Consider the following 18,854-nt stretch of genomic DNA (forward strand, 5'->3'; position numbering starts at 1 on the left):
TTCATCTCTGAGACTGATTGGTTTTCAACACAGAGATTACCCAATCCAGAAACAAAAATGAATTCCTTCATTGGTATTACTTTGGATGTGGGTGAAGGATGGTCCTAGTCCTCACTGAAATTCGCCTGCTCCCCAGACCCTATCCTCTCTGTTCTCCAACATGGCATGCCTGTGGTTCCCTAGAGGTTTCTTGATGGCAGCTCTGATGGTAATGCTGATGGTGCTGAGCCCTCCCCTGGCTTGGGCCAGGGATACCCCACGTAAGTACATACCTTGGTGCATAAGCTATTGTGGGGTAGAGGTAGAAAGGGAGTTAGCTTTGTCACCACATCCAGGCCAGGTCCCTTAGAAATTTCTGACATTTTCTTCAGTGACCACCCATCTTTTTTATATGGATCCTCCATTCTTTCCACACAAAAAAGAGCCTGCACGCTTGCCCTTTCTACAAGAGCTTCAGAAGGGGCCTCCATATATATAGTCCATTTCTTCTTACTTCTCTTCTAATAAAACCTCTCCAGCCTTCCATCCCTTTCTTCAGGTTCTTCAGAAGATTTAGAAATAATGGTGTCCAAACGGTTTCCCATCCAGTTGTTCCCTTTTTTATGTTGAGTTATGCCAGAAAAAGGGTAAGTTTGTCTGAAAATTTTATGGGGAGTCAAAAGAGACTAGAAAGATCTCTTTTAGAAGACCTTGTGTTATGTCCTCAGCAGGATCTCTGATGTTGGTGCCTCTCCCTAATATGTGAAGATATATCAAAGGGTCTCCCCCATTATTTCCCTATCCATTATCCCCAAACCCTAAGGTTTGTAAGACCTGTATCCCTGTGCTATAGATTCTCTGACAGATGCTGGGGTTTGTTCTCCCTCTATTTCTCCTGTGGAGAGTACCCTAGAACTGAAGCACAGAACCTTAGTACTTGAAATGACCCTACAGGTAAGGAGCATCCCTGGGTGTTCTTTGATGCCTTAAAGAACTTAAGCTATCTTCTAAAACCCTGCCACAGGTTAGTGTTCATTATGAATCTATTTTGGCCTTTCTATACTATCAGCTTCTCCTACATCTCCCCTTTCTCTGGCCTGAGCCCACAAGAATGTATTCAACTAATACAGAAAAAATTATATGAAATTCTATTTGCATATGTCAAAAATAGTCAAGTATCAGCAATTTCATATGGTTCAAACTGGACACCCTGAGCAGGTTACCAGTGGTGTGAAGGTTGTTTATATTCCTGGGGCTGAAAGTCAAGGGAACTCACTGGCCTCCTGGAGTCTTAGCCCCAAAGTTTGTAGGGTCATTCATCATGCCCTCTCCTTAACTAGCCATGTTTTTTTTCCCTCTACTTCCAGTTCCTCCCTATTCTTTCTTCAGCTATGTCATCACCATTACTGAAAATCCCCACTGTTTGCCCAGACCCTCAGCACTATCACAGATCCATTGGATGAAATGAATTATAATGAAGTGTTCTCCTTCTTAAAATCACTTTTCCTTACCTGGGAATGTGTCTTCTGACTAGTAGGAATAGAAAGAGGAAGTTTGTCTGAATTTTTCACAGGAAGCAAATGGGATCTAATGTATTATCAGAATAAAAGAATGTTGGAGCTTGAGCCCCTTCATACTTCCAGAATACTCGCAATGATCAGGTCCCAGAACACTGGGTTTCTTCATTTGGGCCACAGATATTCTTAAGCAACTGTTACGTACTGGGTTCTGTTCTAGGATCAGAGAATTCTATTTGGATAAGAAAGAAAGGCCCTACTGTCATGGAACTTACCTAACGACAATAATAGGATAAATATTTAACAAAAAAGAAAAAAATTCCAGAGAGAGCTATAAATGCTCTTTAAAAAATATATCAGGACTGTGAAATGGAGAGAACTGGTTTCACTGACTTCAGCACAGTGGGTAGGTAGTTCTCCCTGAAAAGTGACACTAGTTGACACATGAGTGATGAGAACAAGCCAGTCATATGAAGGATCTAAGGGACAAGTGTTCCAGGGAGAGGGAACAGGGGAAAGGTCAATGTGTGGGAAGATGTTTGCTGAGTTTAGAAGACAGAAAGAAGGCAAGAGTGGCTGATGCATAACAAGGAAGTTGGAGAGTGACATAAGATAAGGTTGGAGAGGACGAAAGGAGCCAAATCATCTTAGATCCTGATGGCAATGGTAAGAAATTTGATTTTTATTTAGAGAGATATGTGGGGCTACATAAGGGATAAAGATGAGTCCATTTATATTTTAAAAAATAATTCTAGCCACCATGTGGAGATTGGAAAGTAGAAGGCCACAAATGGAGTCAGGGAGACCATCTGGGAGCATGATATAATTCTCCAGGGAAGACATACTTGTGGCTTCATTTAGTGTGGTAGTGGGTGACAAAGACAGTAGTAAAGGCAAAGTGAACAGATATGGGACAGATATTTGTAGGACATGTTAATGAATTAAAGGGGTGGGTGGGTAGGTAGAAAATCAAGCTTATCCCTAAGGATTTTGCCTTCAATATTGAGTAGGTGGATGCTGATGCTGTTTACTGAGATAGGGAAAACTGAGAGAGGAAATTATTTGAAGTGGTAGTTAGAAATAAAGACTTTCTTTCAGTTTGAAATGATTGTTTTTAACTTCTTTAAAATTTTTTAATGTTTATTTTTGAGAGAGAGTGAGAGAGAGAGAGAGACAAAGCATGAGCAGGGGAGGGGCAGAGAGAGGGAGACACAGAATCCAAAGCAGGCTCCGGGCTCTGAGTTGTCAGCACAGAGTCTGACGTGGGGCTCAAACCCACGAATGGTGGGATCATGACTGGAGCTGAAGTCGGACGCTTACCTGACTGAGCCACCCAGGCGCCCCAAGTTTGAAATGATTTTTGATATTTATGTGGAACTCTCATTGGTCAGAGAGAGAGTTCAAGAGGAGGCCAGGTCTGGAGGTATGTATGTTGGTGTCATCGACACATGTGCTGTGTTAAATTCCAGGAAAGTAGAGGAGGTCACATAGGGACAGAAGAGGGCAAGAACCAATGAGTTAGCCAAGGTGACTGAGAAAGGTACCCAACACGTGGAAGTCAAGGAAAGTAGTTTTCTTCACTGAGGAGGGAACGGCCGGTTGTGGTAAGTACCACCAAGAGGTGGGTGAATTGAGAACATGACAGCAAAGTGAACTGGGTTTGGTGGACTTGATGTTTGCAGATTCGGTCGAATATCCAAAATAGAAACTGGACTGGAGCATTTGAAAAGAGAATGGGAGCTAAAGAAATGGAGGATGGATTAGAGATAATTCTTGAGTAGTTGATCTCAGGGAAAGACTGTACTCTGGGATCAGGAAGCAGCTGGACCTAAAATATAAGAATAAAAGAGCACAGGGCAGGTGTGAGGAAAGGGCACAGAACTTTTTGGCCCTCGCCAAGCATGCCAGTCTCCCAGAATCTCCACCTGTTCACTAACCCAAAAGCTCCCTGAACCATGACTTTTGGACTTTTATGGAGGCCTCATCACATAAGCATCATTGATTAAATCCTTGACCATGATGACCGAACTCCAGCTTCAGCGTTTCCACCCTCCCTGGAGGTCAGGGGGATGGGACTAAAAGTTTCAACCCACTTGGTTGATTCTCCTGACAACAAGCCCCAATCCCAAAGGGGTATCCAAAAGTCACCTCATCAACGTAACAAAAGACACCTTTATTGCTCTTATCACTTAGGACATTTCTAGAGTCTCAGGAGTTCTGTGCCAGAAACTCAGACTAAGACCAAGTATATATTTCTTATTATAAATCATAATATAACAGCAACTGATTGCCAAGACAAAGAAACCAGTAAACTTTGGTCCTGAACAAATTTATTTTGCTGGAAAAACAGCTCTCCATTAGAACTAGATTTTTTGAAAATGTAAGTTTCATGTAAGACCAAGATTTTAAAGAGGTATGATACTGGAACTTTTTTCCATGTAATTTTCAGCTTCTTCATGATTAACAGTGACTTTTTCACCAGTTTTTTCCAGATGGGTTTCACTAGTGGTTGTCATGCAGAGATAGCTCACCACCCCTCCTCCCTGTTTCTTCACCCCATGATTATTTGACAATATCTGGAGCCAATTATGGTTCTCACACTAGGGATTTCCTCTGACAATGAGTGGGTAGAGGCCAGGGAGGCTGGTAAACAGCCTACTATGTCCAGAACAGGCCTCCCCAATCCACAACTACAAAAATGATGTGGCCCAAAATGTCTATATAGTGCTGAGGCTGAAAACTGCTTTATACTGTACTACTTCTAACATTTCTACACTCACACTTTATATACACACTCATCCTCCAATTTAGTATTCCATGGTTAATTTTAGCTTGTTTCATTACTAGACAGTTGCACAAATTCACCGCCTTTTGTGTTGAATCCATTCATTCAAAGCAAGTGCAACTCTTCATTTTTATTTTTTGCTTTAAGCCAAGTTTTTCAATATTTCACAAGCTTTTGCTCATTACATCTTTATCGACTTTCAACAACTTGCATTTTTAAGTTTTAACTAGTGGTGACTGACACAAATATTTTCCAGTACAATGCCTCATATTTCTGCAGTAATTCTATTTTCTAGACCATTGATGATATCAGAAGCTTCCATTTATCCATATTACTTTTTTTTAATGTTTATTTTATTGTTGAGAGAGAGAGAGCACAAGCAGGGGAGACAGAGACAGAACCTGAAACAGGCTCCCGGCTCTGAGCTGTAAGCACAGAGCCCAATGTGGGGCTCAAACCTACAAACAGTGAGATCATGACCTGAGCTGAAGTCAGGCACAACCGACTGAGCCACCCAGACCTCCCTATCCCTCACTTTTAACCACAGGGTTATTCTTTAACTCTTTTGGCATTGTCAAATGACAAAACTAAATCAATTTAGTAAACTATGTGATATCCTTTATTCAAGGCAAAATAATCCATGGATGGGGGAGTAAAGTGACTCACAAACTGTGGAGCACTTTCCCCAAGGGATTTGAACATTTATAGAGCATTAGAAGAGGGAACATGGAGACAGTGCATGATTGGCTAGAAGGTTAGGGATTTCCTTGTAAGGTGAGCAGGTGTGACTTTCCAAAGTCAGGTAAGCTAGCTAAACCTAAGTTGGAGAATTGTGATTGGTATCTGTTAAGGTTGCTTGACAGGTGTTTCCTGTAAGTGCAGGATGACTTAAGTTTAGATTTGGGATGTGAGTGAGATGCTGGGGTGGCCTCCATTTTATGGGTCCTGATAAAGAAATTAACTTTATTTTCACAGCTAAATTACATACAGACAAAAACACCAAATCTATATACATTTATATCATATATATCTATGCTTACACATATTAAAGCTACAGAATCACAAGTAAGAGCTCTGAGACACATTTGACTCCTTAATTCATCAGATCATATTTGCCGTATGAATTTTGGCACAAAAAAAAAAAAAAAAAAAAAAACTTGATTTTCTAAGCTTCCTGGATTTAGAAATTCGGAAGTGGGATTGTGACCCTGTATTAGGATCACAGTTTTACTCTCCTTAAAACTCTTCATAGTTTCCCATTATATGTAATATAAAGTCAAAATCCTAATATCACCTTCAGGCTTTAAGTGCCCAGCCCCATGTGATTTCTCGTTTCCTACTCTCCTTTCCTAATCCTTTCCCTTTCCTCCTCTCACTGTCTGTGCTTCAGTGAACTCTTTTCTTCTGGTTTCCCAAGCAAATTCACCATCAGCTCTTTCAGGCTTTTGCACATTGTATTACCCTTACCTGAAATGTGTCTTCCTTTCTCCCAAACACACACACACACACACACACACACACACACACACACACCCTGTCGCTCACATCTACTTACTCCTTCCTGTCACATCCTAAACATCCCCCTTGAGACCACCTGTCTGGCACCCTAAGGAAACGCAGATCATCCAGTTATCCCCTGCTCTAGAACTGCAGGCTTGTCTTGTGACATTTCTCACCCCAGGTAAAGTCCTGCCTGGCTGGGTTTTGTCTATCACTTTCCATAAATTTTAAGCCCTGCAAGTGGAGGAGATGTGGGGCTGTTTCCCTTCTCTGGGTTCGCAGGGGCGGCAGGGGCCTGAGCCAGCTCAGCCCAGACCAAGTGTGGGGTGGGGGTGGGGGAGGGGGACGCAGGTGGGACTTGTGTGAGGCCAGGAAAGGGCTGTGGGAGGCGAGGAGAGAGGTGGGTGTCCATCGGGAGGAGGCGTCCAGGAGGAGGCGGTGAGGGGCAAATCCTCAGGCTGGGAGGTCCAGCTCTGAGCCCGGGACCCAGTGACCCTGAGTGGCTCCCAGGAGAGGGGTCACCTCCCCGCCTCCCTCCGCGCCGCCGGCAGAGGAGAGAAGAGCCGTGGGTGGTGGTGGTTTGGGGGTGCGGGTGGGGCCCCGAGGGTTGGCGGTGTCAGTGTCTTCCAGGAGCCCACAGGTGACCGGGTCGCCCTGTCCCCACAGCACATTTCTTAACCATGTGGAAGTTCGAGTGTCATTTCACCAACGGGACAGAGCGGGTGCGATTCCTGGCCAGATATTTCTATAACCGGGAGGAGTTAGCTCGCTTTGACAACGAAGTGGGGGAGTACCGAGCGGTATCAGAGCTGGGGCGGCCAGCCGCCAAGTACTGGAATGGGCAGAAGGAAGTCCTGGAGCGGAAGCGGACAGCGGTGGACCGGTTCTGCAGACACAACTACGGTGTTGGTGAGAGCTTCACGGTGCAGCGGCGAGGTGAGCGGGGCAGGGGGGCTGGGGGCGGCCGGGGCTGCGCGTGTGCGACTGTGAGACAGAGACTGGGTCCCAGTGAGCCTACAGGGTGTTGAGCAAGTGCACGTTACGGGAATCCCTGCGAGAGTGCGACGTCAGGGAGTGTGGTGTGCCTTTATGACTGTGGGGACAGCGTGGTTGTGTCCTTGTGTGACTGTGGGGAGGGCGTGGATGTGCCCGTGTGTGACTCTGGGGACCATGTGGTTGTGACCATGTGGACAGTGTGCTGTGTCCGTGTGTGATTGTGAGGACAGTGTGGGAGGGGTGCCCTGTGATGTGAGGGGGACAGAGAATGGGTGTGAGGGGGGCTGTGGGCCTAGATGTGGGGGCAGGGAGGGAGCGTGTGTGGGGAGAGGGAGCAGAGGGGGGTGTCAGGCATCCTTGGTGGCCTCTGAGGCAGAGGTTAGACAGTACAGGGGCTGGAGGTGGTGGACTGACTGGGGCAGGTCATTGGAGACATGGAGAAGGCAGAGGACAGTGTCTCCAGTTGGGGGTGAACGTTTACCAGAAGTCGGATGAGGATAGAAAAGAGTGGGGAGAATGCGAGGCCAGTCACACTCTGTTTCTGACATGTGTGCCCTTCTTTCTTTTTTTCTTAATTTTTTTTTCATTCAGTGTTGTTGACATACAATGTTTCATTAGTTTCAGGTGTAAAACATAACACCTTTGACAAGTTATACACTAATCAGTGCCCAGCACAAATGTACCATCTGTCACCATACGTGACTATTACAGTGTCATTGACTATAGTCTTTGTGTCGTGCCTTCTGTTCCCATGGTTTACTCATCTCATAACTGGAAGCCTGAATCTCCCACTCCCCTTCACACATTTTGCCCATTGCCCACCTCCTTTCTGTTTGGCAACCATCAGTTCTCTGTATTTCCAGGCGTGATTCTGCTTTTTGTTTGTTTATTCACGTGGTTTTTTTAGATTCCTCATGAGTGAAATCATACGGTATTTGTCTTTATGAGTCTGACTTAGTTCACTTAGCATAATACCCTCTAGGTCCACCCGTGTTATCCAAATGGCAAGAATCCCATTTTTTATGGTTGTGTAATACTCCATTGTATATATGTACCACATCCTCCTTATCCATTCTTCTATTGATGGACACTTAGGTTGTTTCCATATCTTGGCTATTTTAAATAATGTTGCAATAAACATAGGAGTGTATATATCTTTTTGAATTAGTGTTTTTATTTTCATCAGATACCTAGGAGTGAAATTATTAGATTATATGGTATTTCTAATTTTTTTTTTTTTTTTTGAGGATGCTCCATACTCTGTTCTACAGTGGCTGCACCAATTTGCATTCCCATAAACAGTGTATGGGGAGTTCCTTTTTCTCCAAATCCTTGACAACACTTGTAACTTCTGATCTTTTGTATTTTAGCCATTCTGAATGGTGTAATGTAATATTTCATTGTGGTTTTGATTTGCATTTCCTTGATGATTGGTGATGTTGAGCATCTTTTCATGTGTCTGTTAGCCATCTGTATGTGTTCCTTGGGAAATGTCTGCCCATTTTTTAATCAGATTTTTTTAAGATTTTAATTTTTTTTAAGATTGTTTATTCTTGAGTAATCTCTATACCCATCATGAGGCTCAAACTCACAATCCCAAGATCAAGTGTTGCATGCCCTACTTACTGAGCCAGCCGTGCATTCAATCAGATGTGTGTGTGTGTGTGTGTGTGTGTATTGAGTTTATAAGCTCTTTATATATTCTGGATATTAACCCCTTAGAGTATATATAATTTTCAAATATCTTCTTTCATTCAGTAGGTTGCCTTTTTGTCTTGTTGATGATTTCCTTCATTGTACAAAAGGTTATTTGGATATAGTCCCAATAGTTCATTTTCCTTTTGTTTCCTTTGCCTTGGGAGCCATATCTAGAAAAATGTTACTATAGCCAATCTCTGAGAAATTACTGCCTGTTCTCTTGTAGGATTTTTCTGTTTTAGCATATGCCTTTCTTAATTCTGAAAATTCTGAGATAGGGGCACCTGGGTGGCTCAATCAGTTAAGCATCCAACTTTGGTTCAGGTCATGATCTCTCAGTGAGTCTTAGCCCCAAGTCAGGCTCTGTATTGACAGCTCAGAGCCTGGACCCAGCTTTGGATTCTGTCTCCCTCTCTGTCTGCCCCTCTCCTGCTCATGCTCTGTCACTCTCCTTTCTCAAAATAAATAAACATTAAAAAAATTTTTTTTTAATTCTGAAAACCCTAAAATAAGTGTGCCTCTGTGTACATAAGTATTTCACTGAGAAAAAAAAAATTTCAGACTAATTGTTGAGGGCTGGGAAACTTTGAGGCACCTCTACTCTCTCTAAGGCTTCTGTTAGGTAAATTTCCTGGGACTTTTTTCTTTTCTTAGAGAATATGTTTACACATAGTTGAAATGATTGTAAAACTACCTTTTGAATTATAATTTTTATTCTTATCATTAACATACTGATGTATCTCTTTTTATAATGTCAATCATATTTAAGTAGCTAATACTATTTGTATAGTTACAGCAATTTACTTCACAATCCCCTTTGTTAGGTTCTTTCAATATTGACACTAAGTTGGAAATTTCTCTATTTTTTTCTAAGCTTCTATTTTTTTCACATATTTATATGTCAATTATAATTACTGCCCTAAGTATTTTCTATTATCCTATTATCTCTGAGATCCCAGTTTTTTTCAGTAATTTTATGGGTTCCCTATGTAGTAAGATTGACACTTAGCTGCTATTTGATTCAGCATTTTCACCATTTTCAGGTATATATCTCATTCTGTTTTTTATTTTCCATGTTAAGAACTTACACATTTTTACTTACTGAAATGTACTGTAAAATTGTTGCCAATGATTCACCACCAATCTGAAATCTACTACTTTGTGGTATTATATAAATGTTGTCCACCAAGTTTTCCATTTCTTTTAAAACAATTGTATTAAGTGAGGGCCTGATAGTGTCAAAGATGGTCTCAAATGCTAAACACAAAACTAATGAATCCCAGACGCTGCCCTGGCTTCAAATATCAGTTGAGAAAAAGAGATAATTATAAAATAACAATTCCAATAAATGTGGCTTTTTGTTGTTGTTGTTGTTGTTGTTGCCAAGGATAGAGATGGATCACCTGAGTGTAAAGGTAAGAACTTTTTAATGAATGACTTTCCTTCCTTCTTTCGCTCTCCTTCAGGATCATGCTTTTCTTGAGACTCAACTCATAGATACATAAAACCATCTCTGTGTGTTCCTGCCTCCCAGGGTGGAACCATTTCTGTCATTTTCTAAGGTGTGAGTGCACTGAGGTAACATTCCCTGGATTTCCTACCTTTTATCCCCATCTAGACAACTGCTGTTTCCCAACTCATTCACAATGCTTTGAATCATATTTTCTCTCAAAGTAAACAAAAACAATAAATAGCTAGCATATTATGAGAGCTGAGTTCCAGCCACTGTTTTACATATTTTAGATCCATCGATCCTCATAAAAGCCTAAGAGGTAAGTTAATATATTTTCCCCTTTGTAGGTGAGACTCAACTAAGGCACAGAAGAATTTAAAAATTCTCCCGGGTTCAACTAGTAAGAGTCAGAGCTTGGATTTAAGCCCAGGCAGCCTAGCTCCAGATGTGATACCTTCAGTTAATATATCTTATGTCAGGCAAAGATTTGTAAACACTTCAACAATGAATAACTGTTTCACACTATGGGAAAAAAACACATAAATTTCCATAACACCTCTCGATTCTAATGGGCCTGTGCTGTCAGGATCGAATTCAAGACTCATGAGACTGGCTGGTACTGGGCCACGTGGCCAGCTTTGAGGGAGGCCTGCACGAGATGCAGCCTGGGACCAGAGACCGGAGGCAGGAGGGCAGCCAGCCAGGGAGACTCACTCTGTCGTCCTCACTTAGTCCCGCTACCACTTGTCTTCTAGTTGAGCCGACAGTGACCGTGTTTCCCTCGAAGACGCAGCCCCTGCAGCACCACAACCTCCTGGTCTGCTCCGTGAATGGTTTCTATCCAGGCCACATTGAGGTCAAGTGGTTCCGGAACGGCCAGGAGGAGGAGACTGGGGTCGTGTCCACAGGCCTGATCCGTAATGGAGACTGGACCTTCCAGACCCTGGTGATGCTGGAAACAGTTCCTCAGAGTGGAGAGGTCTACACCTGCCACGTGGAGCATCCAAGTCGCACGAGCCCTATCACCGTCGAGTGGAGTGAGAAGCTTTCTGATCCCATAAGTTCCTCACACAGCAGGGAGGGGACTTTGCTTTCCCTGAGTGTTAGGTCTCTCCTCTCCCCACATCATACTGTCATTTGCTCCATGTTCTCCTCACCACAGGTCCCTGGGGGTAGCCAAGTGATTGTTTCCACAAAGACCTTACTCCTTGGGAGACAGTTATGCCTGGCAGGCAGAAAGAGGTCATGCCTGTTTTGAGCCTCCCTGTGATATCACAGTTCACGGTTCCCCCTTGACCCTGGGCACCAGCCCCCCACCTCGGGTTGGACTTGTGCTTTTGGCACTGTTGCTCTGAGTTACCCATTGTGACCTAAAAAGAGGTACGTCATCTACAATGTAGGGACCTTCCTGACATGAGGAGAGTCCAATCTCACCTCAGGTTTCTATTAGCTGTGTTCCCCTGGACAAGCTACTTAAACCTCATGGAGTCCCACGCTCCTCCTCCATCAAATGTTGAAGTAGTGCATTTAACAGAGCTGTGATATTTAAAACGACTTCATTGCCTGAGTCTATTATATATTCAGTGTGATTTTTAAATCTCTTTTATGGTAACGTCCAATTATTCTAGTACCTTCAGGCAGACTTCTTCCCCCATTCTCAACGCTCTGAATCTGGGTCTCAGTTGGAGAAGGAGGACTAGGGATAAACATCACTACAACTAGCTTCTTCTCTCAGGGATACAGTCTGACTCTGCACAGAGCAAGATGCTGAGTGGAATCGGGGGCTTTGTTCTGGGTCTGCTCTTCCTTGCATTGGGTCTGTTCATCTACTTCAAGAGTCAGAAAGGTAAGGCACCTGTTGGTAATTGAGACTCCCCGTAGAATTTTTAGGGGAAGAAATATGGCTTTTTTAAAGTTATTTCTCTGTGCATCAGTGGCTCTTTATAAAACATCTCTTTAACCTGGAAATTTCCTGGAAATCCAGACATGGAGATCTTGGGTAGAATCCCAGGGGCAAATGCAGAAGGAACCACTAATGAAATCACAGTGGATTTGTATGACAGAAATTTCATGGGTCACCCCTCTCACTTTCTGCTCTCCTCTCAGCCCTGCCATCATGTGATGTGGGTGGTGGTGTTAGAGAAGTCTGAGGAGTGGTCTCTGGGGCTGGGGACATTGTATCTGGGGACAGACTTGCCGCCATACTTTTAAGTATATATGTTCCCCCTCTCTTGCAGGACACTCTGGACTTCCACCAACAGGTAATGCCTTTAATCCTCTTGTAGAGATAGACTTGGCCTCTTAGAACTGATGTAGAGACAACAAGCCAGGAGACAGAAATCATAGGAAGACTGAAATGTGATCAGACAGTTTGCAGTAAAGCTTCTTTTCACCTGTTAATAAATGGTTTGCACTCGAAAGTAGCTTTGGTTCAAGGATACTTAAGAATATGTTCTTCTTACTGTGGTGCTTTGACACAAGGCCCTGAGAGAGGGGAGAGGAAGCTGCTTGTGGAGGTGGGTCTGGGAACAACACTCTGCTCTGTCTTCTGCAGGACTCCTGAGCTGAAGTGGAGATGCTGAAACTCCAGGAAGAACCTTCCTTTCAAGCTTCTTTGCAGAGTGAAAAGGTTCCCAGCTTGGCTAGGGGAAGAAATCTTGCTGCTTTAAAAGTTAGTTCTCTGTAAATCAGTGGCCCTGTAGAAAGCATCTCTTTAACCAGGAAAGGGCCCATATTTCTTCCACAAACACGGTGCTTTCTCAGGATCTGGTTTGCCCTGGCTTCAGTGACCCCGCAGAACCCATGCTTCCTGATGGCTCCCTCCACCCCGTCCTTGACCTGGAAGCCCCAGTACTGACTGCAGTTCCTTATCTTCATTCTCTCCTGGCCCCCTGTGAATGCAGCCCTTACAGCCTCCCCTGCATTGGAACTCACCTTCTGCTCACGTGTCTTTAGAAGCTTTTCTCAAATAAACGTGGAGTGAAAATCACCCCTTTCACACAGTTTCAAGGAAAAGAAGTATTAAAAAAGGAGAGAAAGGGAGGATTCTATCACATAACAATCATGGTTTTCATTTATACTCCTGAATTTTGGTTACATGTGAATCTGAAGATTTGCTTGGTTCCTTCCCTGTTTTTCCCTTGGGTCTTCTGCATTCTGTGACTTGGCATGTTTACCTGAGCTAGAAGGAAGCCCTTAATGAACCCATATCATGTTGGTGTCCTATGTCTCTGTGTTCTCAAAGAAAAAGACACACGTGGGTCCCTTTGCACCACGGGATATGAAAGAAGACAACAAATACAAGAAATGCAGGTTTCAGTTCAAAATGGTGACAGAGGAAGATCCTGAACACACCTCTTCCCATGGACACACTGAATCTGTAGCTACATGTGGAACATTTTCCTCTGAAAAGAAAAAAAAATGAAAACAAAAACAAGTAAAACTGGCAGGGTAACCCCTTTAGTAGGGCAAAAGAGAGGGAAGCCAAATGGAAGTTAGTAGGAGAGGCTAAGATACAATGTCACCACAAACTCCAAGGCCAGCAGGCAGCCATAATAGGAGAGATCTCAAAGCCCAGAGTTTCTCCCTGAGGACTGAAGGGCTCATACCCCACATCAGGCACTCCAACTTTTAAGACCAACACCTGAGAGACAAACCCCCAAAGCATCTGGTTTTGGCGACTGATGGGGCTAATGCCCATGAGATGCAGGGGGCTGTGGCAAACTGAGTGTTTGAAGGTAGAAGAGGGACAGTAAAGTATCCTCCAAACTGAGAAGGCACTTTGAGACCAGGAAAATGAGGCAGGTGACTCCATCGAGTTTATGCAGTTTTATTCAGGTAACTTACTGACAGGGGATCAGGCAGGCAATGATCCATGTGCTGTGCAGCTATTCTCTGCAAAGTCTGGATCTTAACCCATGCATTTTATAGAGCAAGGGGTTGTGGTGAGGTCAAAGTGTCTTAACGTTTAACAGACCTTGTGGAAGCACCTGTGTGGCAGAAAGGGGTGGAGGTGACTGTGTTATCTCTACTAGGTATCTAAACAACTTTAGACAAGGCTAGAACAAGACTTCCTGCATTCCAGTCATGGCATACACTCACCTCCAAGAGGCCTGGAACATTAATCCCCAAGGGAGGTCATTGCATGGGTAAGAACAAGATGGAGGGCCAAAGAAGGGGTCAGTATTGTCAGCATTACTACAGAAGAAACAGCTCTTTAAAAAAAATTTTTTTTTAATATTTATTTATTTTTGAAGGAGAGAGAGAGAGAGACGGAGTGCTAGCAGAGAAGGGACAGAAAGAGAGGGAGACAAGGAATCTGAACAGGCTCCAGGCTCTGAGCTGTCAGCACAGAGCCCAACACAGGGCTCAAACCCATAAGAACCCACGAATCATGAGATCATGACCTGAGCCGAAAGACACTTAACCAACTGAGCCACCCAGGTGCCCCCCCCCCAAGAAGAAACAGCTCTTAAAGGGCCCATGAAGATTCACCTGCCCCAGGGTCCAGCAGAGAAACAGCCCTTTGAAACATGCCCAGACTTATATGAAAGAGACTTATTTTTAATTTTAAGTATTGGTCTTAGGGACAGGGGCCTCTGGGAACACTCTCTGGGTACAGATGCTTGTAAATACCATCTTCCCACACCCCCCTCTGCCTTGCTAAAAAGCCAGCAAGTGCAATCTTTTTTCAGTCACCTTTTCCTTTATTTATTTGCCTTTTTTCTTTTCTTCTTGTTTTCTTATCATTTTCCTTTTTTTTTTTTTTTTATCATTTCTTTTCTTTTCTCATGGCAGTTCCCATCCTTGTAATGCCCTCTGCCTTGCTTTCACCAGTGGGCATCATCTTTGTGCTATCCCTCTGCCGTATTCTACAGCATTAATATCTCCCAGAGGGGAGCTTCTACATATGTCTGGTGCACTGGATTTTATGCCTGGTGACCTGGTTTGTGCAGCTGCCACCCAAAGAGGTGTCCCTTAATTGCCTGGCTCCAAGGGCACTGGGACTTGTGTCTCAGGTTCACATAGGACTACAACAATCAGAGAGGCGGTTCTTGGCAATTGTCTGTAGGACTGATTCTTGGTGGAGGAATGCTCCCAGGATACTGCACAGGGAGCAGACTGAAACACACGCCCAGTCTTTCGGAGAAAGAGGCCTATTTGGCTTGCAAATTTGTCCTGAGGGGCAGGCTTCTGGTTTGGCACACTTCTAAGGTATACAGAAGTGCTCTCAGGGAACAGAGACCAGTTGATGCAGTCTTTGTGCTCTCCGTTTACTTTATTATAGCTCACCAGTATCTTACAGAAAGGAGCTCATACACCCTTTTCAGACTAGAATAATGTCTGCCCTTTGAAGTCTCCAGAAAGGTTTACAGCCAGCCCCTTAGATGTGTGTTTAATTAGAAGCCTGCTGCTCAGGCTACAGCTATGGTGATAAGCTAATCAACCTGTTTTGCAGAACAATCGAGCTCCTAGGTCTGTTGCTTCTTGCTGTGCCCTGAGGGTGGGAGTTACTAGAGAACTCTTTTTCTGTTGGTTACCTTTGTGGGGGACCTGCAAACTTCAGGCCAGCTGGCCACCAGAACCAGGTGAAGTAGAGTGTTTCCCTGGTGGCAGCAGCAAAAAACAGGGAACTTGAGAAGGGTATTTAAAATATTTAAAATAAAAATTAAAAGCTCATTATCATTAAGGAAACCTTCATAAAACTTCAGCAGATTTTTCAGCAGAAACTTTTTTTTAATCTTTTTTTTTGGGGGGGGGGGGGAAGAGTGCACACAAGTGCACAGGCATCGGTGGGGGAGGGGCAGAGGAAGAAGGAGACAGAGGATCTTAAGCAGGCTCCACACCCAGTCCAGAGCCCAATGCAGAGCTTAATCTCATGATAGTGAGATCAGGACCTGAGCCTAAATCAAGAGTTGGACACGTATCGGACTGAGTCACCCAGGCCACCCTCAGCAGAAATTTTAAAGAGAGAGTTATTGGGGCGCCTGGGTGGCTCAGTCGGTTGGGCAGCCGACTTCGGCTCAGGTCATGATCTCTCGGTCCCTGAGTTCGAGCCCCGCGTCGGGCTCTGTGCTGACAGCTCAGAGCCTGGAGCCTGTTTCGACTTCTGTGTCTCCCTCTCTCTGACCCTCCCCCATTCATGCTCTGTCTCTCTCTCTATCTCAAAAATAAATAAACGTTAAAAAAAATTCATTAAAAAAAATAAAATAGAGAGTTATTGAAGGTGTTGTAAGAAACAAATTCCCAACCAAGAATACTCTACTTAGCAAAGTTATCATTCAGAATTGAAAGAAAAAAGGAACACTATTAGTAACAACAAAACATGAAAGTATAAATCTCACTGGTAAAGATACATATATAGTAAAAGCAGTGGATTAATATACAGTTTATGAAGCTGGAATAGAAGTTAAAAGACAAAAGTAGTAAAAATACCTGTAACTACAATAATTAATTAAGGGATGCATAGGATAAAAAGATGTAAAATGTAACATCAAAAACACAAAACATGAGGGAAGTGTAAAATTTAGAACTTTAGCGTGTCCAAACAAGTTATAAGCCTAAAATAGACTCTTCTAAGTTGTTATATGTAAGCTCCGTAGTAACCACCAAGCAAAACACTATAATAGATACATAAAAGTAATAAGAAAGGATCTAAGCATAACATTAAAAAAGTCTAGGGGCGCCTGGGTGGCGCAGTCGGTTAAGCGTCCGACTTCAGCCAGGTCACGATCTCGCGGTCCGTGAGTTCGAGCCCCGAGTCAGGCTCTGGGCTGATGGCTCAGAGCCTGGAGCCTGTTTCCGATTCTGTGTCTCCCTCTCTCTCTGCCCCTCCCCCGTTCATACTCTGTCTCTCTCTGTCCCAAAAATAAATAAACGTTGAAAAAAATTAAAAAAAAAAAAAAAGTCTAAAACCACGACGGAAGAGAGCAAGAGAAGGAGAAAGGAATGGAGGAATTACAAAGCATCCAGGAAACAATTAACAAACTGGCAATAAATACATACCTATCAATAATTACTCCAAATATAAATGGGCTAAATTCTCCAAAAGATGTAGTGGCTAACTGGATAAAAATATAAGGTCTATCTATATGCTGCCTACAAGAGACTCACTTCAGACATAAGCACACACACAAACTGAAAATGGAGAGATGGAAAAAAGATATTCCATGCAGATGTAAATCAAAAGAAAGATGGGGTAGCTATATTTAGGTTGACAAAATAGACTTTAAAACAAAGACTATAACAAGAGACAAGGGCATTACATGATGATAAAGGAATATAACATTTGTAAATACTTACACATCCAACATAGGAGCACCTAAATATATAAAGCAAATATTAACAGATCTTAAGAGAGAAATCGACAGCAATACAATAACAGGGGATTTAATATCCCATTTTCATCAATGTATAGATCATCCCAAAAGAAAATCAATAAAGAAACTATGGCCTTAAATGACACATTAGAATGTATCAGATATATAAAAAACTTTCCATCCAAAGGCAACAGAATACACATTCTTCTCAAGGTCACATGAAACATTATCCAGGACTGATCATGTGTTAGGCCACAAAATGAGTCTTGTTAAACTTAAGAAGATTAAAATCATATCAAGCTTCTTTTCCTAACACAATGGTATGAAACTAGAAATCAATTAAGGATGAAAACTGGAAAGACCATGATCAAGATTAACATTATTGCAATTAGTATCAACAATAGTACTGAGGAAAAAAATGTTGACAATCAAAAGAATTTAGTGTTGAATTCTTGTTCTGGAAGCAAAATAAACCAACCACCATGTATTTAGCCTAGATGATAGAACCAATTGTCTGTAGGACTGATTCTTGTTGTACTTTCGTGTTTTTCATCACTTAGAATTTGTATCAGCAATAAAGTCCTTCTAGAAAAGCTTAAAATTTCTAATAGTCCCTATGTTATTTTTCTGCTTTGATTATTAGAAAGCACGTTTTCTCTGGTTAATAATGTAGCCATGGTTTAGATAAATTTTTTTTGTGTGGCCCCTTTGTTCTTATTTGAACAACTAACTTCTCTGAAAGCTTTTTCTTTAAGATTAGTTCCCAAATTCTGACATATAGAAAGTCTGACCTGACAGGATAACTTTTGCACCCAGATCATCTTTAGCATTTCTAGATGGAATGTATGTAGCATATTTTTCTCCAACTTGCTTGCGTAACCTAGAGAATGAACATATGACCAATAGATAGATGTTAGCAATAATCAATGAGGGTCATTTACTCCAAAGTTCTCAAAATGGCTCTACAATATTGAAAGAGTTGGTTTCAATATAGAAATCTGTTACACTTCTATAAACTGATAATGAAGAATCAGAAAGAGAAAGTAAGAAAGCAATCCCATTTATAATTGCATGAAAAAAATAAAATACCTATGAATAAATTTAACCAAGGAGGGGTAAGACTTGCACATTAAAAACTATAAGAGGGGCGCCTGGGTGGCGCAGTCGGTTGAGCGTCCGACTTCAGCCAGGTCACGATCTCGTGGTCCGGGAGTTCGAGCCCCGCGTCAGGCTCTGGGCTGATGGCTCAGAGCCTGGAGCCTGTTTCCGAATCTGTGTCTCCCTCTCTCTCTGCCCCTCCCCCATTCATGCTCTGTCTCTCTCTGTCCCAGAAATAAATAAACGTTGAAAAAAAAAATTTTTTTTTAATAAAAAAAAAAATAAATAAATAAATAAATAAATAAAAACTATAAGAAATAGGGGTGCCTGGGTGGCTCAGTCGGTTAAGTGTCTGACTTCAGCTCAGGTCATAATCTCATGGTTTGTGAGTTCAAGCCCACATTTGGCTTTGTGCTGACAGCTCAAGCCTGGAGCCTGCTCCAGGTTCTGTGTCTCCTCTCTCTCTCTGCTCCTCCTCTGCTTGCACTCTGCCTCTCTGTCTCTCAAAA

General features: G+C 42.7%; 1 protein-coding gene across 1 annotated transcript; it reads left to right on the top strand.

Annotated features, from left to right (window-relative positions):
- The first annotated feature begins 93 nt into the window (after window positions 1-93).
- On the top strand, window positions 94-12,917 carry LOC123608209 (DLA class II histocompatibility antigen, DR-1 beta chain-like). The gene is made up of 6 exons (XM_045497848.1): window positions 94-260; window positions 6,448-6,717; window positions 10,684-10,965; window positions 11,664-11,774; window positions 12,166-12,189; window positions 12,483-12,917. The coding sequence occupies exons 1-6, from the start codon at window positions 161-163 to the stop codon at window positions 12,494-12,496; spliced, it is 801 nt and encodes a 266-aa protein (XP_045353804.1). The 5' UTR covers window positions 94-160; the 3' UTR covers window positions 12,497-12,917.
- Window positions 12,918-18,854: the final 5,937 nt, after the last annotated feature.

Source organism: Leopardus geoffroyi, chromosome B2 (genome assembly GCF_018350155.1).
Source record: "Leopardus geoffroyi isolate Oge1 chromosome B2, O.geoffroyi_Oge1_pat1.0, whole genome shotgun sequence".
Lineage (NCBI taxonomy): Eukaryota > Metazoa > Chordata > Mammalia > Carnivora > Felidae > Leopardus > Leopardus geoffroyi.

Coding starts and splice junctions, on each gene's coding strand:
- LOC123608209 (XM_045497848.1), top strand. CDS start 161: ATGGCATGCCTGTGGTTCCCTAGAGGTTTCTTGATGGCAGCTCTGATG. Junction 6,718..10,683: donor CTTCACGGTGCAGCGGCGAG/GTGAGCGGGGCA, acceptor CTTGTCTTCTAG/TTGAGCCGACAGTGACCGTG. Junction 11,775..12,165: donor CTACTTCAAGAGTCAGAAAG/GTAAGGCACCTG, acceptor CCTCTCTTGCAG/GACACTCTGGACTTCCACCA.